Source organism: Stomoxys calcitrans, chromosome 3, assembly GCF_963082655.1.
Source record: "Stomoxys calcitrans chromosome 3, idStoCalc2.1, whole genome shotgun sequence".
Taxonomy (NCBI): domain Eukaryota; kingdom Metazoa; phylum Arthropoda; class Insecta; order Diptera; family Muscidae; genus Stomoxys; species Stomoxys calcitrans.
In genome coordinates, this window is record NC_081554.1 from 20,784,944 (window position 1) to 20,811,270 (window position 26,327).

General features: G+C 40.7%; 1 protein-coding gene across 2 annotated transcripts in view; it reads right to left on the reverse strand.

The window, feature by feature from the left end:
- LOC106084001 (putative neural-cadherin 2) overlaps nt 1-26,327 on the reverse strand; it is a 607,508-nt gene that overhangs the window by 73,756 nt on the left and 507,425 nt on the right. For both annotated transcript variants that reach the window (XM_059365812.1, XM_059365813.1), the window contains one exon: nt 8,921-11,228. In XM_059365812.1, the coding sequence (XP_059221795.1) occupies nt 8,921-11,228 (2,308 nt within the window). The remainder of the gene's footprint in view (nt 1-8,920; nt 11,229-26,327) is intronic.

Below are 26,327 nucleotides of genomic sequence, written 5' to 3' on the forward strand. Positions count from 1 at the left end.
TACCCATCTTCTTTGTTGGTAATGTCATGGTCGATTTGATTCAAATGGAGCTGCAATTTCTGTCCCCTTGGATATCCCTCTTGAAGGGCATGAATATTTTATGATGGTCTTTAATACTTGAAAAATGGTATGTCCTTAAATTTTTCCAAAAAAAAAGGAGAAAAATTGTTATACCCTCCACCTGTTTGTAACACCTCGAAATATGCGTCTGAGACCCCATAAAGTATATATATTCTTGATCGTCATGTCATTCAAAGTCGATCTAGCCATGTCCGTCCGTCTGTCCGTCCGTCCGTCCGTCTGTCCGTCCGTCCATCCGTCCATCTGTCCGTCAGTCCGTCTGTCGAAAGCACGCTAACTTTCGAAGGAGTAGAGCTTGCCACTTCAAATTTTGCACAAATACTTTTTATTAATTTAGGTCGGTTGGGATTGTAAATGGGCCATATCGGTCCATGTTTTGATATAGCTGCCATATAAACCGATTTTGGGTCTTGGCTTCTTGAGCCTCTAGAGGGCGCAATTCTTATCCGATTTTATTGAAGTTTTGCACGTAGTGTTTTGGTATCACTTCCAACAACTACGCTAAGTATGGTTTACGTCGGTCCAAGTTTAGATATAGCTGCCATATAAACCGATCTTGGGTCTTGACTTCTTGAGCCTCTAGAGGGCGCAATTCTCATCCGATTTAACTGAAATTTTGCACGTAGTGTTTTGGTAGCACTTCCAATAACTGTGCTAAGTATGATTCAAATTGGTTCATAATCTGGTATAGCTGTCATATAAACCGATCTTGGATCTTAAATTCTGGAGCCAATAGAGCGCGGAATTCTCATCAGATTTGGCTGAAATTTTGCATGAGGTGTTTTGTTATGACTTCAAATAACTGTGCTAAATATTGCGTAAATCGGTATAGAACCTGATATAGCTGTCATATAGACCGATCTGCTGATAAGGGGACTGAAGCCCATAAAAGCTTTATTTATTACCCGATTTCGCTGAAACTTGCAACAGTGGGTTATTTTAAGCCTCCCGATATCTGACATAAATATAGATTTGATCGGGTCATATTTAGATATAGCAGCCATATAGACCGATCTCCCGATAAGGGGTCTGAAGTCCTTAAAAGCTTTATTTATTACCCGATTTCGCTGAAATTTGCAACAGTTGGTTATTTTAAGCCTCCCGACATCTGACACAAATTTGGTTCAGATCGGACTATATTTAGATATAGCTGTCATATAGACCAATCCCCCGATAAGAGGTCTGAATGCCATAAAAGCTCTATTTTTTACCCGATTTCGCTGAATTTTGGAATAAAGCGCAGTTTTAAGCCTCGAAACATCCGACCTAAATTTGGTTTGAATCGGACTATATTTAGATATAGCTGCCATATAGACCGATCTGCCGAAAAAGGGTCTGTCTATTTATAACCCGATTTCGTTGAAATTTGGAACAGTGAGTTTTTCTGAGCCTCACGATATCCGACCTTAATATGGTTCAGATCGGTTTATAATTGGATATATCTGCTAACAAGACCAATATTTTGTTCTACAAAATTGAATAGTGTCATATATATTAGACCACTCAATGTCCGTGCCGAATTTGGTTGCTTTAATTACCCAATTTTCACCAGATTGTGGTGAAAAGGGTTTCACATATACACCCGAGGGGGTGGGTATCCAAAGTTCGGCGCGGCCGAACTTAATGCATTTTTACTTGTTTCGTATTAAATTTTTTCCAACAATTCATAAATTAAATTGTTTTGCTATACGTGTTTGACATACCATTGACATCATTGTCTTTCGCTCCCTGTCTTCTCTTCTCGCTCTCTCTCTCTCTCTCTCTCTCTGTCGGTTTTACACAGTTAGTCACTTTGATAAATACATGTGATTTATTTTGACATGTCAATGAACTGAAAGCCTGGCCCATTAAATACCATGGGAAAATTTCTTTATGTACTGTCGTTTATGTTTTGTCAAAACAATTCATCCCAAGCAAATGAATTATGTGCCAAGGTTATTAAGCCAACGGACTAACAAGCCAAAAAGTTAGCTAGTCACTCTCTCGAACTGGCTGCTGTGCTGTCAAATGTGGTTGTGTCATTTTTTGGCTTTAACAACTCAACTATGTTGTGGGGGGTTGCCATGATACCTCACCATGCTTTCACATAAAAATGTGGTTAGCTCCGTCCTATCCAAGCAACACCTGCTACTACCCCACTGAGAAACTAGGTGTATGGTGGTGTAGCCTTTGGACTAGGGCCAGAATACATAAATTTTAATTACAAGCATACGAACCCATTGAATGGCAAGGAAGGTATGGTATCTGCAACCCCCCAAAACCCTGTCCGGAAGTCTCTAATGAACCTTTGACATTAAATGGATGACTTATAAATACCAAAATTAGAACACTTTGTGAGACCAACAACCGTTTGTTTGTCCCTGCGTCCACCCATCCGTCCATCCATTCATTTGTGTGTCCTTAGGTTTTAGTCCAACAACAGTTTTGCCTTTGATAACCTTATCGATGTAACCATGAAGGACCCAGTACAGCAGCATCAGCAGCAGCATCAACATCAGCTTCTTAACAACTCATATGGAGACGTTAACTGTGCCGTTTGATAAGAATGAAAAAGATTAACAATGACATTTAGAGGAAAAAATAAACCAAAGAACCAACCAACCAGCCAGTAACTAAACTTTTGACGGGATGCTCTTTAAATGAAAGACACCGAACACACCTATACAAACACATGGACATTGCCATTGCGGTCTTATACCTGCTACTGCTACTACTTACATAGACATAAAGCTGAAATGCTGGGAGACTGACACGTTTAACAGACACATACTCACTTCAATACATTCAGTTTTCATTAGAGCTGTAACATGTCTTATATGAGATAAAGAAGATATCATGTTGTGGCAGTTATTACGTAGTATAAGCTTGCATACACTCTTAAAAAAGAGCAACGAAAAAGTAACCAAAAGCAAAATATTTCATTTTTGCTTGGTTGTATTCTGAAGAGGCAGGACTGAACATATGCCGAGAGCAACCAGAAGAAGGAGAACTACTAAACAACATTTTCCAGGCAAGTAGTGTGATTTCGACGATCAAGATTTCGCAATACCCACAGGAGATGCCTCTAGGGAAGATCTCATCGTTGGCATTGTCGGCGAGAAGAATATAAAGTGCAAGAATCCCTTGGTAAGTCCGGTATTAATTAAGTTATTAACTAAATTTCCCCGTTCCCATTAAGGAACAGGGAATACTTCTCACATATCAATGAGTGCAGCCCGATTAAAGTTTAAGATCAATGATAAGGGGCTTCCTTTTTTCTGCCGAGACCGAACGGCATCCTGCAGGATACCCAACAATGTAGCCAGCATTAGTAAGGAGATAACCACAGACTATCACTGTTTTAACTCATTATACCGAGCCGAATCGTGGAAACCCACCACCATGGATTCCACTAAAAATGTACCCTGAGCTTGTATTTGAATTATTTTGGTCTCAAGAAGTCATTTTGAAATGTGGGTACATAGAGGGGCCTATGTCACCATATTGACCGATACGGATAAAACTTTACAATGATATTAAAAGACATAACATAGGGTTTTGGGCCAAATTTCAGTCATATCAGTGGAAAATTTGGGCTCCTAAGTGCTGAAGAAGTCAAATCCAGTGATCGGTTAATATGGGGGCTATATCTGTTTAAAGACCGATTCAGATCATATTTGGCACGGATGGTGAAAGTCATAATACAAGTCTTTATTAAAAATTTCATCTTCATAGGATGGATCGGTTTATTTTGGGGCTGAATCAAAAGCTGAACCGATATATCCGATTTGCAATCTTCGACGACCATCATTAATAAGAAGAAACAGTGCAAAATTTCAAACGGCAAACTTTACGCGTTCAACCGCTATCGTGATTTCGACACACGGATGGACGGACATGGCTAGTTCGGCTCAGAGTGTCGAGACGATCCAGAATATATGTTCTTTATGGGGTCGCAGATCAATATTTCGAGGTGTTACAAACGGAATAACTAGATAAGTATACCCCATTTTATGGTGGTGGGTATAAAAATGATGGACTTGAAGGTAAAGGGAGGGACCAACACCAGAAAACTTTAGTGTTAATAATTTTTGGCACAATTGTTGGAGGTTGGGAGGCCACTGTAGGGCAGAGGTTATCATGTCCGCCTATGACGCTGAACGCCTGTGTTTGAATCCTGGCGAGACCATCAGAAGAAATTTTCAGCTGTGGTTTTCCCCTCCTAATGCTGTAAAACTTCTCTTCAAAGAGGTGTCGTACTGAGGCACACCGTTCGGACTCGGCTATAAAAAGGAGGCCCCTTATCATTGAGCTTAAACTTGAATCGGACTAAACTCATTGATATGTGAGAAGTTTGCCCCTGTTCCTTAGTGGAATGTTTATGGGCAAAATTTGCATTTGTTGGAAGTCATGTCGAAACGATATGTGGTCATGTTGGCCAAATCCGATAAGAATTGCTCCCTCTAGAAGCTCAATATGTCAAATCACTCGATCGGCTAATATGGCAGCTATATCGAAACATGGGCCGATATGGCCCATTTTAAATCTCGACTGACTTACACTAATAGGAAGTATATGTACAAAATTTGAAGCTCCTAGCTTTACTCCTTCGAAAATCAGCATGCTTTTCACAGACGCGCGGACGTGGCTAGATCGACTAATAATGTCATGAAGATCAAGAATAATAAACTTCAATATTTGGAAGTGTTACAGGGAAGCATGGATTCGGAGCGGACCGGATCGGAGCATGGCTGGAGCGTGATTGGGGTCGTAGTGGGCAGAGCGGGATTGAGATTGGATTCCATTCCGCTACTATGACTATTTAAGTGCAAATCGGGCGATACATATATATGGGAGCTATATCTAAATCTGAATCGATTTTTATGAAATCTTGCAGATACGTTAAGATCAGTAACAAAACAGTCCGTTCCAAATGTTGTGCAGATCGGTAGATAATTATAGCTACTACGACCATTGAAGTGCAAATCGGTCGATACATATACATATATGGCAGCAATATCTAAATCTGAATCAATTTTTACCAAAACCAAAAAAGTGACAAGTGCAAAATTGCGTGATGAGTGGACAACAAATACAACCTGCACTTTGATTACAAAAATACATGGACTCACAGACGGACAGACGGGCATGGCTAAATCGAATCAGAAAGTTTTTCTGAGTCGATCGGTATACTTATCAATGGGTCTTCTTCTTCTAAGCGGTGCAAATAAATGCACAAACTTATAATACCCTGTACCACAGTGATGGTGTTGGGTATACAAATTTCACTGCCTCGAATCCCTTGTATAAAATGCCATTCAGCTCGTACCAGCTACATAGAAATTTTGCGCGATCAGAACCAAAATCGGTACGAATGTGGAGGGATCCAACAAAATCGCTAAGCAAAATTTCAGCAAAATCGGGTAAAACATTATATTCCCAAGATCTTGAATAGAGAGATTAGTATGTAAAGCACCTTTGCCAAAATATAGCCCGATCTTGACCATAATCAGGTAGAACATTGAGGGTTACAACACAACTCGGTGTGCTAACTTTCAGTGAAATCAGGCAATAATTGCGTCTATTATGGGCCCAAGACCCAAAATTTGGAGAACAGCAAATATGGCAACTATGGTCCACATCGAACCATATACTGTACAGATGTCAAGGGTTCTTGGACAACTCACTGTGCAAAATTTCAGCGAAATCGGGTTGAAAATTATAAATTTTTTGGGCACAAGATCTTAAATCGATAGAACGGCATATATGGTCAAGATCGGTCAACTGCAAATGCAAATGCCCATGTACATTCCACTAAGGAACAGGGGCCAACTTCTCACCTATCAATGAGTGCAGTCCATTTCAAGTGGTAAGCTCAATGATAAGGGGCCTTTTTTTATAGCCGAGTACAAACGGCGTGCCGCAGTGCGACATCTCTTTGGAGAGAAGTTTTACATGACATATTACCTCATAAATGTTCCCAGCATTAGGAGGAGAAAGCCACCGCTGAAAATTTTTTCTGATGGTCTCGCCAGGATTCGAACCCAGGTGTTCAACATCATAGGCATCATAGGTGGCCTCCGAGCATAGGGCAAAAACTCCCGAATTAAATTTTTTGCTATAAAATACGAAATTATTGCCTAATTTCGCTGAAATTTTGCACAGCGAGTTGCCCGATCTTGACCATAGATACCGGTCTATCGATTTAAGATATATACATTAGCTAAGGAAACTTTCACCGAAAACTGGCAATAAATTTGCCAATAGGGAATGTGAACCACACTCGGTTTGGATGGATCTGAATCATACTCGATTTGGATGTCAAGGGTCTGAACATAACTTGCTGCCTCAAATTTCAGCGAAATCGGGCGTTTTGTTGACCTATGACATTAAATCGGAAGATCAGCCAATATGGGCTATATAAAGTTAAAGTTCCATACTTAAACTGTGAAGGAAAATCTTCGAACTTAACCTGTGAAGGAAAAAATCTGTGCACAGTTTCATCACAATATCTTAATTTTTAAAGCTGTAGAATGTTTTCAATAGACGTACGGAAGGACATGGCTATTGGGTGGGAAGTGAAACCGAAGATGATGTATTGGATCTATGGAGCGATTTTGAGACCTGGCTGTAGATAGAAAGCTTCGAATCGAACAATGAAGTTAGAAAAGTTGAATATAATGGGATGCGCTGGCATTGTATTAATGTTAAGATGCACACAGTTGAATATGAAATCGACTCTACAGTCTTTCAGACAGAGATTTCTATCACTGCAATAACCTGAATCAAAATCTGGATTTTTTCGTTCAAACCCGGAAACTCGGATTTGGACTGAGACTAATTGTCTTTTGGACAAAACATCAGAGCACCTACCACTGACACAGATTCCAGTTAGGGTCTTGAGTAGGATTTTGGCGCTTTCCCAGTTACATGATTGGGAAACCTATGATGTGTTTGAAGAAGATGACTCCACACTCTTCACTAATGGAAACAAGATGGAATTGAGTACAGGATTGTAGGTTTACTTCGAAATATTCGATATGGGTGTGTCTCTGAGAATGCGACATACCGTGATGGCCGCGAAAAAAGTCTTGGGAAAGGGCCGTATACGATGCTCAGGATTTTGTGGACTTTATGCCACCGTAAGGGACTGGAGGACTCCGTAGTCCAGAGGTTAGCCTGTCCACCAATGACGCTGAATGCCTGGGTTCGAATCCTGGCAAGAATATTAGAAAAAGTTTTCAGCGGTGGTTATCCCCTCCTAATGCTGGCGACATTTGTGAGGTGCTATACCGTTTGGTATGGCAGCCATGTAAAAGCTTCTCCACAAAGAGGTGTCGCAATGCGACACGCCGTTCGAACTCGGCTATATAAAGGAGGCTCCTTATCATTGAGCTTAAACTTGAATCGGACAGCACACCTTGATATGTGAAAGCTTTGCCCCTGTCTTTTCATGGAATGTTCGCAGACAAATTTGCAGTTTTATACCCTCCACCATAGAATGAGGTTATACTAATTTCTTCATTCTGTTTGTAACTCTTCGAAAAATTCGTCTAAGTTCCCATAAAGTATATACATTCTAGAATGTCATGACATTTTAAATCGATCTAGCCACGTCCGTCCGTCTGTCCGTCCGTCTGTCCGTCTGTCTGTCTGTCCGTCCGTCTGTCCGTCCGTCTGTCCGTCCGTCTGTCCGTCCGTCTCTCCGTCCGTCCGTCTGTCCGTCCCTCTGTCCGTCCGTCTGTCCGTCCGTCTGTCCGTCCGTCTGTCCGTCCGTCTGTCCGTCCGTCTGTCCGTCCGTCTGTCCGTCCGTCTGTCCGTCCGTCTGTCCGTCCGTCTGTCCGTCCGTCTGTCCGTCCGTCTGTCCGTCCGTCTGTCCGTCCGTCTGTCCGTCCGTCTGTCCGTCCGTCTGTCCGTCCGTCTGTCCGTCCGTCTGTCCGTCCGTCTGTCCGTCCGTCTGTCCGTCCGTCTGTCTGTCCGTCTGTCCGTCCGTCTGTCCGTCCGTCTGTCCGCCCGTCTGTCCGTCCGTCTGTCGGTCCGTCCGTCTGTCCGTCCGTCTGTCCGTCCGTCTGTCCGTCCGTCTGTCCGTCCGTCTGTCCGTCCGTCTGTCCGTCCGTCTGTCCGTCCGTCTGTCCGTCCGTCCGTCTGGCTGACGAAAGCACGCTAACTTTCGAAGGAGTAAAGCTAGCCGCTTTGAAATTCTGCACAAATACTTCTTATTAGTGTAGGTCGGTTGGGATTGTAAATGGGCTACATTGGCCCATGTTTTAATACTGCTGCCATATAAATCGATCTTCTTCTTATCAGATTTGGCTGAAATTTTGCATGAGATGTTTCATTATGACTTTCAACAACTGTGCTGAAATCGGTTGAAATCGGTCCATTACCTGATGTAGCTGTCATATAAACCTATCTGGGGTTTGGACTTCTTGGGCGTCTAGAGTGCGCAATTCCTATCCGATTTGGCTGAAATTTTGCACGACGCGTTTTGTTATGACTTCCAACAACTGTGTTAAGAATAGTTCAAATCGGTACTTTGCGTTGCCAACCACCATGATAAATGAATAATATGACAAGACAATAATCATAGTGGATGGCAACTCACCTTAATGGTGGCCCACCTTTTCCCCTTAAACTCGTGTAATCTTTCAAACCATTTGTTCTCTCAGTGTACATACTTATTTACCCTTGAACACCACACTACTAGCACCCATTCTCTACAGCAACACAAACACTGTTCACCTTTACACTCACACTCACTCAGTATCTGTTGTGTAGCAAAATTACGACGACTTTCATTTTTTGCAAGAGAAATTGTCATCATAAATCTTTTGGTTTCCTTTCGTTCAAATCCACTTACCTGATATCATCAAGACAGCTACGTTGAAAATCGCCTAAAACTTCAAAAGTTTTTATGCCCGTGTATTCAGCCTTGCCACCGGCATAGACGCCCTCCTGCTTATCAATGGACAGCCACTGATGGCCCACATAATTAAATGTCTCATTGTAGCGACGACCTTCGCCCCCATCCAGCTCCATAAGGGCAGCCGAACCGTAACGGCTCACCTTAACCACATGCCATTGGCCATCGTTGACGGCTATAGAGGTGAGGGCCAGATGATGTTCCTCGGCCTTTAGCGAATTCAAATTGTAGCGAAATTGTAAACGCCCTTGGCTCAGTTCGAGTATGGCATATTCGCGTTGATGTTGATCGGAGACTCGAAATATTTCGCCATTCGATTCTCGAGTACGAAAACGCAGCTGCAATTGGGTGGTGAAGCGATCCGGTTCAAAGGATAGGGCGAATTTAACATAACTCTGCTGCTTGAAGGTGGTGGGAATGGTGGGTATGTTGCACATGGGCCCTGTCCAACCGGGCCGACAATGACACTTGGCCTGCACCAGGCTGGCCACACAATTGCCTTGCTCCCAACAACGGGACGTGTGATCGGTCTTCAGGCATACCTCATCTGTTTGCGGGCAGCCGGGATAACTGTTGCGTGCCAGGGCGGGAAAAGCCAAATCATAGTGCTCTGAATTGTGTATGACATTGCGTATGCAGCCATCGAAGCCCTTGGAGGTAAAGGCATATTGCCAGCGGAACAGTGATTGATCGAAGTGCTGTCGGTATAGGCCACCCAGCTGCAGCGGGGTATTTAAATTCAAGGCCTCATTAAAGGGAGGTATGGCCCCACGAGCCTGGCAGGAGTTATCATCAAATTCCGGCGGTGAGCCGTCCTCCATTTCGAAGACATCCGCCGAGCGGCAGAAATCCACCACCATGCGCACATTTTCGGAGTCCCAAAACAAATCGAGGCGATGCCAAACGCCATCGTCCAAGGTCTTTTTGGTTTTCACCCTCAATTCCAAGGTGCCAGAGCCGAAATCTATTAAGAGCCTGGGGTAGCCTTGTTCCAGTTCAATGGCTATGAAGTCGCTTAGCACCTCGCCCTCCGTTTTGGGTGGCACAATAGGCCCGTTGTACAAAATCAAGCCATCGCCTTCTTTGGTAATGAACTCAAAGCTCAGATGCGACTCCTCACACAATTGCAGCGGGGGATACCAGGCCCAGCCATTGCCTTTAAAACTTCTGGTGTTCTGCTGGCATCTGGGGCCATTATAGCCGATGGGACAGGCCACACACTTGGGGCCGTTGCGAGTGTCCACACAACGGCCACCATTAAAGCAGCTTATGGAGCGGCAGGAGATGTCTTTGCTGAAATTGCGGGCCTTGCAAATGCATTCGGCTGTTATGTCCAGGCGCACCCCCACCAAGGACGTTTTATTCACATTCACCGTGTGTGGCAATTTGTTGATCTCCACGCGATTGGAACAGGAACCCGGACATTTCTTTTGCTCCTGCAGACACTCATCTATGCCCACCATGGTGATGTTGAGGCCCAGTTCCTTTTCGATTTCTTCACGCTGCATGAGCACTACACCATTAAGACGAACTGCCTTGAAGTTGGGCTGCTGATTGGCGGGTCGTGCTGCAAAATGAACATCGGTGACCCCATCCTCTTTGGTCTGCACACTGAACACATCCACCATGTCACGCTCGGTATACAACAGCTCGGCTAATTTATCGCGGAATCGCTCCAGTTTTGAACGCACCTGTTTGTGCTGTTTGAAATCCCAAGTCCTGACAAACTCCTCGTCGCTGATGCCCTGCAGCCGCATGGAACCAGCCTGTTGCACTGCCTCATGGGTGATATCACGCACTGTGACTGTCATATTCGCAGGCACATCAACTTGACCTTGTTCGCGGTCGTACACTTTAAAGCGCAGATTGTAGCGACCCCGCCGCGTGCCCGCCTTCATGGAAACAATGCCCGTATCAGTGTCCAGTTTAAAACGCTGATGCTCCTGCTGTTCCCAGTAGTATTTCTTGTCCACCACATCCCAGTCATCCAAGTCGTGTACATACACCCGCCCAATGGGTGTATCATGCGATTGGCCCTGGTAATTGTAGACGAGCACCTCTTTGCTGCCGGGCAGCATTTTGTTATCGTTGACATCACCTATAACGACCGTCAGCGTTGAAGTGCCTGTCATGGCAGGTGAGCCATTGTCTTTGATTTCGATGGGTATGAGGTAGGCTTTCTGTTGTTCTCTGTCAAAGGGTCGCAGCGAGGAGACAATGGCCACTCCATTGCCACCATCAGCTCCTGTGAGTGAGTGGGTGGGTGGTTCGGACAAACACAATTGGCATGCCAGGTACGAGGTGGCAGGTATCATTGATTTCGATATTTCAACAAATAACAGTTAATTTGGTTGATTGTTGGCAATTCGAGGCAGAGAGGTTGTTGCAAGTGGCATCCATGTACATTTGGTGCATTTTAATTGGAGAGATTTATGTCAGGGGAGCACAAGTGTAGTAATTGTTGTATATTGTGTCATGTTCCCAACGCATGAATGCATTCACAGCAGCAAACAATTTGAAAGACAAAAAATGGAAAAAAAGGCAAAAAGAAAGAGGAAGAAAGGCCATTTAATCAATTTGCAATTAAAAAAAGTTCACATCAAAGAAAGAAATCAGTATTAAATGTGTTGGGTGATTTCTTATGAATAAAACTTGCTCTAAAGTTTTAAACGCTAGCACCTTATAAGACTTGTTCCTTAAATTTTTAAAGTCTGCTCGTCGATGTGGGTAAGGATGACATTAAACATTTTAGCTCTTGAACATTGTAGCTCTTCGATGATTTATTTTACTATCATTCTATTGGTAGAATCTAACATTTTCTTTTGATCCTGCATTTCGTCATTCATTCCAAGAACACATTTTATGAACTTTAACTTCAAAACAAAAATTAAAAATTAAGAGAAAACACGTGTCCCTTTATCTCTTCAAAGGTTTTCAAAATAACTCAAATTACAATAGGAAATGAAAATATTTTCATTTAAATCCCAAAAAGGTCTGTAAGGATTTCAATGAAATGAATACTGTCATGACTACTCCCAGTTAAAACGTGTCTTTACCCAGACTACAAAGTGCCAAGTTTAGTTTTCTTTGTAAGGTTGAAAAAGATTCCAAGAAAAAGAAAGCAAAATTAAAAGAATTTTTTCAATAAAGCTTTAGAAATATATGTCATAGTCGTATCTTCTAGACAGTCACAAACCAAATTGGAATCAAAGATTAAATGAAAATATAAACAAGTAAAAAGGCGAAAAGTTCGGCCGGCACGAACTTTGGATACGCACCACCTTGTGTATATACGTAAACCACTTTTTGCCACAATCCGGTGAAAAATGCATAATCTATGCCCCCATATCAGCTTTATCGAAATATGGTCCGATTTTGACTACATTCGATACGGATATTGAGGGGTCTAAAAAGTACAACGCATTGTTCAATTTTGAAGAACAAAATATTGGTCTTTTTGCTAGCCATATCCAAATATAGAGCGATCTGAACCATATACGACACGGATGTCGAAAAGCCTAACACAATTCACTGTCGAAAACTTCGGGGAAAGCGGACAATAATTGCGTTTTTTATAGGCCAACAACCTTATGTCGAGAAATCAGTTTATAAAGCATATATATCCAAACTTGGACCGATGTGGGCCAAATTGCAGGAAGTTGTCGAAGAGCCTAACGCAACTCACTGTCCCAAATTTCGACGAAAGCGGACAAAAAATACGCCTTTTTTGGGCCAAAGACATTAAATAAAGTGGTCGGTCTATATGGCAGCTATAAAAAAATTTGGACCGATCTGGGCCAAATTGAAGAAGCATGTCGACTGGCCCAACACAACTCACTGTCTCAATTTTTGGCGAAATCGGAAAATAAATGCGCCTTTTATTAGTCCAAGACGTAAAATCGAGAGATCGGTCTAAATGGCAGCTTTATCCAAATCTGAACCGATCTGAGCCACATTGCAGACGGATGTCGAAGGTCCAAACACAACACACTGTCCGAGATTTCGCAAAATCGTACAACCCGCAAAATGCGCCATTAATGGCCCAAAACTTTAAATCGGAGATCGGTCTAAATAACAGCTATATTCAAATCTGGATCGGTCTTATCCAAAATGAAGTAGGATGTCGAAGGGCCTAACAAAACCCACTGTCTCAAATTTCGGCGACATCAGACAATAAGTGCGCCTTTTATGGGCCCAAAACCTTAAATCGAGAGATCGGCCTATATGGCAGCTATATCCAAATCTGAATCGATCTGTGCCATATTGCAGAAGTATGTCGAGGGGCTAAACTTTACTCACTGTCCCAAATTCTGGCGAAATCTGACAATAAATGCGCCTTTTATGGGTCCAAGACCTTAAATCGGGAGAACGGTCTATATGGCAGATATATCCAAATCTGGACCAATCTGGGCCAAATTGAAGATGGATGTCGACTGGCCTAACACAACTAATTTTCCCAAATTTCGGCGACATCGGACAATAAGTGCGCCTTTTATGGGCCCAAAACCTTAAATCTAGAGATCGGCCTATATGGCAGCTATATCCAAATCTGGACCGATCTGGGCCAAATTGAAGATGGATGTCGACCGGCCTAACACAACTGACTGTCCCAAATTTTTAGCGAAATCGGACAATAAATACGTCTTTTATGGGCCCAAGATCTTAAATCGAAAAATCAGTCTATATGGTAGCTTTATCGAAATTTGGACCAAATTGAACAAGTATGTCGAAGGGGCTAACAGAACTCACTATCCCAAATTTCAGAAAAATCGGGCTTTTATGAGCCCAAAACCTTAAATCGGCGGATCGGTCTATATGGGGGCTATATCAAGATATAGTCCGATATAGCCCATCTTCGAACTTAACCTGCTTATGGACACAAAAAAAGTAAAGAGTAGAGTAGAGTAGAGTAGAGAGTAGAGTTAGCCGCTTGAAATTTTGCACAATCATTTTATTATTAGTGTTGGTCGGTTGGGATTGTTAATGGGCCAAATCGGTCCAAACAATGTTCAGCATTCATTTATGGTACGACTCGGACTATTACTTGATATAGCTCCAATAGCATAACAGTTCTTATTCAATACTCTTTGTTTGGCTATAAAGAGATACCGCACATAGAACTCGACAAATGCGATCCATGGTGGAGGGTATATAAGACTCGGCCCGGCTGACATTCTACATTTTTGTCAATACGTTTGCAACATATCAAAACATATATTTTCGATCTTATAAAGTATTTATATATTGTACCTCATGAAAATCTAAGACGATGTTGGTCCCCTTTCCGTTTGTCTGTCTTTTTGTCTGTTGAAATGTCGCTAGATGCTTTAAACATGAAGGCAAGTTAGGTTTGGAGATTAGCTATTTCGGATTATGTCTTGATATAGTCCCCATATCCCGATTTTGGGTCTTAGGCTCATAAAAGCTCTATTTTTCAACCGATTTGGTGGAAATTTGGGACAATGATTATAGTTGAGATCAGTTTTATCATCGGTTTCGAAAATTGCCCAGATCGGTTTGTAGCTTTATATAGCCCCAACATAGACCTATTTCAAGATTTAGGATCTAAGACCCATGGTTAGGCTGAAAAGAGGGGGCGGGATCTACTATGGACATAGACCCGTACAAGCCACATTTTTTACCTGATTTGGCTGAAATATGGCTTAAAATCCTATGTGTTAAGGTCCTCGACGTCTGTGTCAAATATGATTGAAATCGGTCAATATTTTATTATACCCCCAATATAAACCAAATATAGACCGATCTACCGATTTGAAATCTCAGGCCTATAAAAATCGCATATATTGAGATGTGTTCAGTCCTTCGAAATTCGTGTCTGATCATTTGTTTACGTCGGATCATTGTTCGGTATATAGACTCCATATATACTGATTTCCCGATTGAAGGTCTTTCCCCCATAAATAGCGTATTTATTACCCGATTTTTCTCAAATTAATCCTCCTCGAAAATTATGCAGAACGAATCATATTTGGATATAGCTGATATACATCGATCTCCGAATTTAGATATTGAACTCTTTTAAGACTCATTTATTACCCGATTTTGTTGAGGCTTTACACTACTCACTAACTAAAATGTCAGCTAAATTTGCTTATAAATGTCTGGTTTATGAAACCAAGGCCTTTGAAAAGCCGATACGTCTATATGGAATATAGCCAAATATGGTAGAATCTGATTTATACTTGTCAGGGAAAGACCTAACAAAACTCAATGTACCAAATTTCAGTGAAATCGTGTAATAAATATGCGTTTTATGGGGTCAAGGCCTTAAGTCGGTCCATATGACAACTGTATACAAAAATATCATTTTTGGCAAGGATGTTAAAGCGTAAAATGGAACTTTCCGTGCCAAGTTTCAAAAAATCGGCACAACGGTCTTGATGGAGGCTTTATCAAAATATAGTCCAATGTAGACCATCTTCGAACTCAACCTACCTATAGTAAATAAATGCCAGTTTGCGCTTTCTGTTTTATACCCTACACCACTGCTGTGGTACAGGGTATTATAACTTAGTGAATTAGTTTGTAACTCCCAAAAGGAAGAGAGATAGATCCATAAATAAGTATACCGATCGACTCAGAATCACTTTCTGATTGGATTTAGCTATGTCCGTCTGTCTGTCCGTCTGTCCATGTTAATTTGTGTACAAAGTACAGGTCGCAGTTTTCATCCGATCGTCTTCAAATTTGGTACAGGCAAGTTTTTCGGCCTAGAGACGAAGCCTATTGAAATTGGAAAAAATCGTTTCAGATCTGGATATAGCTCCCATATATATATTTGTCCGATTTTCAGTTATAATGCAATAAAATGGTCATTTGTTAACCGGTTCTCACGAAATTAGGCAGGAAGGATTTTTTACGACCATCGACATTACTGTTGAATTTCATGGAAATCGGCCTAGATTTAGATATAGGTCTCATATATATATATATATATCGTCCGATTTTAACTTCTAGAGTCACAGAAATCGCATTTATTGATCAATATTTCCAAAATTTTGCAAAACGCTTTCCTCGACGACTGCCACAATATCTGAGGAGTTTGGTCAAAATAGGTTCAGATTTAGATATAGCTCTCATATATATGTTCGTCTGATTTTGAGAAATATTGCAAAAAAGGGATCATTTGTTATCCGAATCTGTCGAAAGTTTGCAGGAAGTATTTTCTTATGACTCTCAATATTACTGGTGAATTTCATAGAAATCGGCCCAGATTTGGATATAGCTGTCATATATGTATATCGCCCGATTTTCACTTTAAGAACCACTGCAAGCGCATTTATTGACCAATCTTGCCAAAATTTTGCACAACGCTTTCCTCGACGACTACCACATTATCTGAGGAGTTTGCTCGAAATCGGTTCATATTTAGATATAGCTCTCATATATATGTTCGTCTGATTTTGAGAAATATTGCAAAAAAGTGATCATTTGTTATCCGATTCTGTCGAAATTTTAGCAGGAAGGATTTTCTTATGACTCTCAATATTACTGGTGAATTTCATAGAAATCGGCCCAGATTTGAATATAGCTATCATATATGTATATCGCCCGATTTTCACTTTAAGAACCACTGCAAGCGCATTTATTGACCAATCTTGCCAAAATTTTGCACAACGCTTTCCTCGACGATTACCACATTATCTGAGAAGTTTGCTCGGAATCGGTTCAGAATTAGATATAATTATAATTTGTAATTTGCCATAATGTTGTTATTTGTCAACCGTAGTTTTTACAGTTTGAATATATTTGCTCGCCGAGATCCATCGAAATTGGTTCGGAATTGGATATATGTCCCACATTGTAGTTATAGGGTAGGTGGAAGGTATTATACAGTCGGCACCGCCCGACTTTTGCCCTTCCTTACTGGTTTTGCCTTAAGATCTTATTGAGATTCCATTGCAGGATATTGTCCGGCTTTAGACCATTGTTTAATGCTTTCTTTTCAAACAATAGCATAGCAAAAAACATTAAAAAGTCAGCAAAAGTGTGTTGTTGCTTAGAGCATTTGACTGCACATTGTCTCCATACGAAGAGACTGGCGGACATTGCAAGATAGTCTAAGAGTTTTATAAGAATCAAGATTTGATGTATTTTGTGGAGACGAAACTGTATGTATTGGGTTGCCCAAAAAGTAATTGCGGATTTTTCCTAAAGTCGGCGTTGACAAATTTTTTCACAGCTTATGACTCTGTAATTGCATTCTTTCTTCTGTCAGTTATCAGCTGTTACGTTTAGCTTGCTTTAGAAAAAAAATGTAAAAAAAGTATATTTGATTTAAGTTCATTCTAAGTTTTATTAAAAATGCATTTACTTTCTTTTAAAAAATCCGCAATTACTTTTTGGGCAACCCAATATAATACGGATTTGTTGCAAACGGAATGACATAATAAATATTTCCCCATCCGCATTACTTTAAAAATTCCACAGTTCATTTTAAGTTCCTTTAAAAATTCAAATTTCGTCTTATGTCAGTCTTCCATTAAATCAAATGCACCATAGAATCTCCTCTCAAATATGTTTTACAATTTCCTTGTTCATCTTCTTCCGTTTCCTTGTTATAGCCTTTGAAACTTTACAACATTTCCACCCTATGTTCGATTTCACACTGCTTTGACCTGTTGCCATTAATTAGGAAAGTTTTTTTAAAAAAAAAAAATCCTTTTCAATGTTAACTGATAGGCAGCAAAAATAAAAAAAAAACTCATGAAGCAAAAACTTAAAAGCAGTGAAAGGAAAACAGAAATAAATCTAAAGGCCAAGTTCTAGAAGTAGAGGAAGAAGTAGAAGTAGAAGTATCACTCAGCAAAGTTATAAGATGACAAACTTAAAGGACATTCATGGGGTGGCAAAGTGTGTTACCAAACACAAGGAAACTGCCGTGGTAAAAGTTATTACAAAATTTGAAAAGAACATTGTTTTAAACGTCGTTTGGTGTAAATGTCGTTTAAACACAACAAGTTGTGTACTACAAGGGAAGGCAATCATCCCCCCTCCCTTCTCTCCACACAGTATTTTCAAAGGGCCTTATGGACATCGAAAGAATTCCGAGTTATGTTTGGGCTATTTATGCCAAACACCAAACACTGTGCACTGGCACCATTTTTGCCTTATCTCTAATGGCTGCTCTATACTTTGGCCTTTAAACATTAATTGAAAAGCATTTGGAAACAATGCCAAGGCTTTTATGCTGCCACAAATTCCTCAAAACACTTGTTGTTTTGTGTTTATGGCCTTAGCAGGCTGGCGAGAGATGCGGATGATTGAAAATGAATGAGAAACTTTAGCTTCTAATTGAAATACGAATTGTAATTAAATTGCTTTTTAATCACAACATCATTGTGGCTAAAATCTAAGTGAGTGGTGTGGCTTATCAAGTTCTTATGGGAATGACACTACCAAAAATCTGTGCCAACACCAACCTTCTGTATTTGATTTATTAGTTTTTATCGCGTTTGGTTTGGGACGGCAACATGGACAAAGCCTACAAAGGTTGACAAGAAACATGAAATGTGGAAACACAATGTCAGCCAATAACAAGTAAAAAGCTTTTATGAAGTCAACTTTTGGGTAGCGACCAACATGGATTTTTAGGTGAAGATTTTTTGGCAGAGAAATTGTTTAAAAAGTACTCCTTCTATGTCTCATGACCCTAAAACTTAGAGATAGGTCTATATGACAACTACTATCGAATAAGGTCCGAGTTGGCCAGTTCAATAACTTAAACTGTAAATGGGTAAAAATATGGAACTGTGCCGAATTCCTGCTCAATGTGTCACTTTTTAAGGGCCTTGAAGTAAAATTAACACACGGACGGTTAGATGGGTCGATGGCCAGACATATGGACATTCTTAGGCAGCCTTGGAATTTTATGACAATACTAGCTGGACAGGGCCCGCTCCGTTGCGCCTTGTTTTACTTTATATGGAACAAAATTATCATTTGCATATTTATTTTTGTCAATTAAAGAGCTTTGAGTGACAGTATAAATGACAATATTAATGCAATATAAATGCCTTTATCTGAATTCCATATAATCACTATTCGTCTATGAATTCGCTCGGAGGGTTTATGGTTATTTAAGATCGAAGCCTGATATTCTCATATGGATTTTGGTAGTGTGAAGTGCCCCATGGCGGTGGTTGGAGGGTTAAGGGAGTCGTGTGGACCCCCAGAAACGTGGTCCCGTAAGTGGGTACGAATTTCGTGCCCTACTCCCAAATACCTTTCACCTGTAGATATGTATGTCCAATTTAGGGATGTTTTGTGTGGTGAGGTGGTCATCCAGACACTAAGCCCTGAAAAACCAGTAAGGAAGTTCAAAAGTCGGGCGGTGCCGACTATATAATACCCTACACCTACCCTATAAGTACAATGTGGGACCTATATACAATTCTGAACCTACGGTTGAAAAATGACAACATTATGGCAAATTACCCAAAATCTGACGAACGTATATATGGGAGCTATGGGTTGCTCAAGAAGTAATTGCGGATTTTTCATATAGTCGGCGTTGACAAATTTTTTCACAGCTTGTGACTCTGTAATTGCATTCTTTCTTCTGTCAGTCATCAGCTGTTACTTTTAGCTTGCTTTCGAAAAAAAGTGTAAAAAAGTATATTTGATTAAAGTTCATTCTAAGTTTTATTAAAAAAAAAAAATATATATATATATATATATATATATATATATATATATATATATATATATATATATATATATATATATATATATATATATATATATATATATTAATCTGAATCGATTTGTACTTTGTACCTGTACTTTGTACACAAATTAACATGGACAGACAGATAGACAGTCAGACGGACGGACAGACAGACGGACATAGCTAAATCGAATCAGAAAGTGATTCTGAGTTGATCGGTATACTTATCAATGGGTCTATCTCTCTTCCTTTTTGGGTGTTACAAACAAATTCTCTAGGTTATAATACCCTGTACCACAGTAGTGGTGTAGGGTATAAATATTAGCATCGTGCTCTAACTTAAAAACCATTTTTTAAACCCCATATTGCCATTGGTTTAAAGGGAGTTTATGAGATGATGATGATGATGCCATTGGCCTCAAAATTGGATATCAAATGCGTTTGCTAATCTCAAATACATTTTATTTAAACCCACCACTTCAAAAGTCAGCAAATATTTCCGGTTTGGGTTATGAGCCCTAAAAACTATCAATATCGAGCTCCACTCTCTTTAAAACCCAAATTGTCATGGTGAGCAAATGGGTTCTTTTTGCGGGTGGGACGTCGGTTAGACAGTTGATCCCGATTGTTGATATCACATTCGTAATCTACTCCCAATTGCCTTTCATTTGAGCCCCATATTTCCATTGTAGAGAAACATGACCGTTTTGGGGGCTGTTTTGAGGGATGGGGCGGCCGCTCAGTGACTTGGCTCTGAAAATATATATCAGATTCTTGTTGTACTCTAAAATATCTTTAATTTGAGCCCCAATGGTCAGCGAATACGTCCTATTTGGGTTATTTTATGGGGTTGGGATGGTCCATAAACACTTTTTCCCAAATATTGATATCAGATTCATGCGTTACTCCCAAAGACTTTTCATTTGAGCTCCATATTGTTATGGTAGTAAATTTGTACCCTTTGGGGGGGGGGGGGTGTTTTGGGGAAGGGGTGGATCCCCAAAATATTGGTTCCACATTTGGATATAAAATTCGTAATCTACTCGCAAATACCATTCATTTCAGTCCCATTGCCATTTTCAGTAAATATGTCCGATTTAGGGGGGTTTTTGGGGGTTGGGGTGGTGCCCCAAACACTTGGTCAGACAATTGGATATCAGATACGTTTTCTAATCTTAAATACCTTCCATTTGAGTCCCATATTATTGTGATTGGTGTATATATATATTTGGTAGGTTTTGGGGTGGGCCCCCCCCCTTAGGTACCCCATCCGAAATTTGAATACAAGATTTTTATTTGTAGGTTATATAAGAAAGCACACAAAATTTCGCTCAAATCGCACCACCCATCTGGTGTTTCTGAAAATTAGGGAAAAGGGGAGGGTCCGCTCCCCCTTCAGATATCAAAAAATGTAGTACCCTATTTTTACCACGGGATCATTGTGCACCATCAGTGAAAATTTCAAGAAAATCGGTTCAGCCGCTTCTGAGTCTATAAGGAACACACAAACAAACAAACAAACTGACAAACAAACACAAATTGATTTTTATACCCACCACCGAAGGATGAGGGTATATTCGTTTTGTCATTCCGTTTGCAACACATCGAAATATCCATTTTCGACCCTATAAAGTACATATATTCTTGATCTAAGACGATATAGACATATCCGTCCGTCTGTCTGTTGAAATCACCCTACAGTCTTCATAAGCAGGTTAAGTTCGAAGATGGGCTATATCGGACTATATCTTGATATATCCCCCATATAGACCGATCCATCGATTTAGGGTCTTAAACCCATAAAAGCCACATTTATTGTCCGATTTTGCTGAAATTTAAAACAGTGAGTTGCGTTAGTCCCTTCGACTTATTTCGTCAATTTGGCGTAGATCGGTCCAGATTTGGATATAGCTGCCATGTAGACTGATCCTCCGATTTAGGGTCTTAGGCCCATAAAAGCCACATTTATTATCCGATTTTGCTGAAATTTGAGATAGTGAGTTGTGTTAGGCCCTTCGATATCTTTGTACAATTTGGCCTTGATCGGTTCAGATTTGGATATAGCTGCCATATAGACTGATTTCTCGATTTAAGGTTTTGGGGCCATAAAAGGCGCATTCATTGTCCGATTTCGCCGAAATTTGGGCCAGTGAGTTAAGTCCCTTGACATACTTCAGAAATATCGCACAGATCGGTCCAGATTTGGATATAGCTGCCATATAGACCGATTTCTCGATTTGGGCAAGGTGGGAAAGGTGGTTTACATATATACCAGCCTTTTTACTTGTTATATAAGAAGATAAAATACACAGAACCATAGTATTGCTATCTGGAAGATCATGTTACAGGGATGGATCAAAGCTAGAGGACAGAGTGGGCCTGGGGGTTTACATTGAGAACCCAAGGACTGCGATCTATTTTAGACTGCCTGACCATAATACGGTCTTGCAGGCGGAGATCCGGGCGATCACGGAATGCGTGAAGTGGCATGGCGCTAACGCCAGGGGTCAATGCAGTCCGAGTTAAGGTAGTGGGCGACGAATGCGCATGCCACATTGTGGAACAGCGAAACGGTCGGTAGGACGGCGAAAATCCTATGGCGAGATCCTGATCGTGAGAAGACGAGGCTATTACTGAAAGGGAGCAAGAAGGAGGTCAGTATAGCTATTGGTTTCATAACGGGACACATAGGACAACGAGCTCACTTATGTAAAATCGGTGCGGCAAGTGATAGCATGTGTAGGGTATCATTGCCCGGCTTTCGCAATACAACAGATACCGCTACTTAGGTGGAGACACAATATCAGAAATGAACCAACTTAGGGGAGTGGCATTGAAAACAATTAAGGATTTTGTAAGTAGCACCGAATTCCTAACTTGAAATTTTCTATTAGAGGTTACTTTATCGGATTAATATCTGCACTCTCTTTTCAACCAAACCTAACCTAAAATACATGCACTCTGTACGGTCGAAAACAAATATTTCTATGTGTTGCAACCTAGTTTACAAATAAATACACACACCATCGTAAAAAATTTGCTCCATGAAAGTACCCATTGCTTGATGAATTTCCCATCTGACCCATTGTGTGCCTCTTATGTGGCTTTAGTGGTTGTTAAACAAATCTTTCTACTTAACCAAAAAATAAAAAAAAAAAAACACTTTTCGGTCAGATTATGGATCAATACACCCATGACTTTAATTGCAAGCCTACTTCTTATGGGTGAATGAATGATTTGCTCAGAAATTAATCAAATGATTTCATTCGCATGGCCATCCAAACCATGCCAAAGGCAACAAAACAAATCAATTACGGTGTACAAATAGCCAATTGAAAATAAGCCATTGTCGAATGGATGACATAGCCCATAACCCAAGAGTAGCAGAGAAGAGCACTCCGATACTTCCAAATAAATTTGCTCAGCTGTCTTTCGATCGATGGGTCGAAACGATGATGTTTGTGTAGCAATCGAAACCCTTATTGCTCACAAATGCATATGAATGTGTATACGTTTGTATGGATGCCACAGAAAGAGGGTGTGTTGTGGAACAAAATAAACCAGGGGCGGAGTTCGGATAGCCTATGGCCTTTTAGTTGATTAGTTTTGTTGGACTGTGTGATCAAACCGCCCAATTTGAAATCATGTGCACCATCGTGAACCATGGGTGCACCGATGTAACCGAAATTTTGTATGCCACCTGATGGTACCCCAAAACATGAAATTGGTATAAAATTTTGGGGGTGACGCCCCATTCCAACACTCACTCAAACGGTCATGTTTACCAATTGGGACAATAGTACCTAACATGGAAGATCATGTTACATGGATAGATCAAAGCAAGAGGACAGAGTGGGCCTAGAGGTCTAGATTAAGAAGCCGGGGACTGAGATCTGTTTTATAGTATGGTCCTGCAGGCGGAGATCCGGGCGATCACGGAATGCGTGAAGTGGTACGGTGCTAATGCGAGGACGTCGAGTGTGAACATCTTTACGGACAGTAAAATTGCCATAAGGGCAATAAGAACTAGGACGATAAGGTCACGAACAGTCTTGGAGTCTCTGAGGTGCCGGGCCATAACGAAGTAAGGGAAAATGAAAGGGCAGACGATTTGGTGGTGAAGGCCAGAGAACTGCCGTCAATAAACTTGGTTTACCCGAAGGCTTTCAGGTCGACGCAGTCCGAGTTAAGGGCGTGGGTGACGAATGCGCATGCAACCCCGTGCATCAGCGAAACGGTCGGTAGGACGGTGAAAATCATATGGGGGGATCCAGATCGTGAGAAGACTATGCTATTACTGAAAGGAAATAAGAAGAAGGTAACTATAGCTATTGGTATCATGACGAGATACATTGAACTACGAGCTCACTTATGTAAAATCGGTGCGCCAAGTGATAGCATGTGTAGGGCATGCGGGTTAAATGATGAGATGTTGGAGCATTTCCTATGTCTTTGCCCGGCTTTTGCGTCTAACAGATACCGGCACTTAGTTGGGGACACTATACCAGACATGAACCAATTAAGATACCCTTAATCGGCTGACCGGTCTATATGCCAACTATATTCGAATGTGGTCCGATTTGACCTGTTCTAGAACACAACCTGCGTGCACAACAAAACGTATCCTTGCCAAATTTCAGCTAAATATCTCAATTTGTGAATGCTGTAGAGTGATTACAACAGACGGTCGGTCTAAATCGAATAAAAATTGAGTCTTCCAGGGTCTCAAGAAATCAAATCGAGAGTTCTGTTTACATGGGAGCTATATTAAGTTATTGTATAAACCGATTTAGATCGTATTTAGCACAGTTATTGGAAGTCATACCAGAATACCATCTGCGAAAATTTATCCAAATAAGACAAAAATTACGGCTTCCAGGGGCTCAAGAATTCCAATCGGGAGATCGGTTTATACGGGAGCTATATCATGGTATAAACAGATTCTGACCGTACTTGACGTAGTTATTACAATTCACAACAGAACACTACGTGCAAAAATTTAGACAAATCGGACAAAAATTGCGGCTTCCAGGGACTCAAGAAGTCAAAACGGGAGATCGGTTTGTATGGGAGCTTTATCAGTTTATAGACCGATTTGAACCGTACTTGGCATAGTTGTTGATAGTTATAACAGAACACTACGTACGAAATTTCATCCAAATCGGAATTACGGCTTCCAGAGGCTCAAGAAGTCATATCGGGAGATCGGTTTATACGGGAGCTATATCCAAATATGAACCGATATGACTTATTTGCAATCCCCAACGATCTACATCAATATTAAGTATCTGTGCATCATTGCAAGCGGCTAGCTTAACGCGTTCGACCGCTATCGTGATTTCCACAGGCGGACGGACGGACATGGCTAGATCGAATCAATGTCGAGGGGATCCAGAATATATATACTTTATAGGATCGCAGATCAATATTTCGAGGTCTTACAAACGGAATGACAATATTAGTAAGCCCTCATTTTATGGTGGTGGGCATAGCAACGATGTGAAATATATGTACTTCGTAGAGTCGAAAATGGATTTTGTGTTGCAAACGGAACGACTAAATAATTGTACCTCCTATTCTATGGTGGTGGGTATAAAAAAAATTTAAAGGCATCTAAAATTGACAAAGAAATAAAAAGGTTTTCAAATGCAATAAAGTAGAATTCTCTTCGTATTTCTTATTTTCATTGAAATACTGAAGCTGTTTCGCCATTTTTGATTTTCGGAAAGACAACCACAATTTGAAGGATTTGAAAAATAAGCATCTGCCTACTGCAGTGACAAGCAGTACAAAATTTAGCTCAGACTTTATTGCCAAATGTCACCGCCTATGGCGCTGCACTCAGTAGCAACTATATTTTCAATAAAATATATCATAGTAACAGAAAAATTTTGTCAACTTATCGGTATCGAAAAAATGTGCCCTCCCCCTCAAATGAAATCATAACTACGTCCCTGGCTCCCGATCTCATGATTGCACTTCTTGATCCCCTAGAGGGCGCAGTTCTCTCTTCACTTCCAAATGGCTACGACGCCCAGTGGGAGAAAATAGTCAGATGTGGGACACTTTTTGCGCCAAACTCGTTGTTAAGTTTGTCACAAACCGAAATCGTGCATAAAAATTAAAATTTAGCCACAAATGCCTTCGAAAACTGCAAAACACGAAGCCAATCTCGGCTTAATTTTCAACAATTAAAAATAATAATTCGTATATAACCGAAACCAAATAAAAATAAAAATTAAAACTCGTATATACCTTAATCGGTCTCTCAAGCACCTCAGCTCTAACCATTTCAAATGCCAAAGAGATATCTCTAACCGTTCTCAAACTATTTTGTTTATTACTTTTTTTTACGATTATCTCCCACTGTGCGTAGGGTACGTCGTTGGTTCCCATCGATATCCCGCTTGTACTTCTTGAGCCTCGGGAGGGCGAACTGCTGGTCTGATTCAGCTGATTTTGCACCACGACTTCTTCTATGATCATCAATCTAGTTATAAAATATCTGCCGATTTTACTTTTTGAACCCCTATAAGGCTATGAAGCTTGGCACAGTGACCTTTACTATGGTCTGCATCATCCAAACCATGTATGGCTCGAATTGGTCCATAACCGTGATCAAGCGTCGATAGCATAACAATTATTTTTTATTAT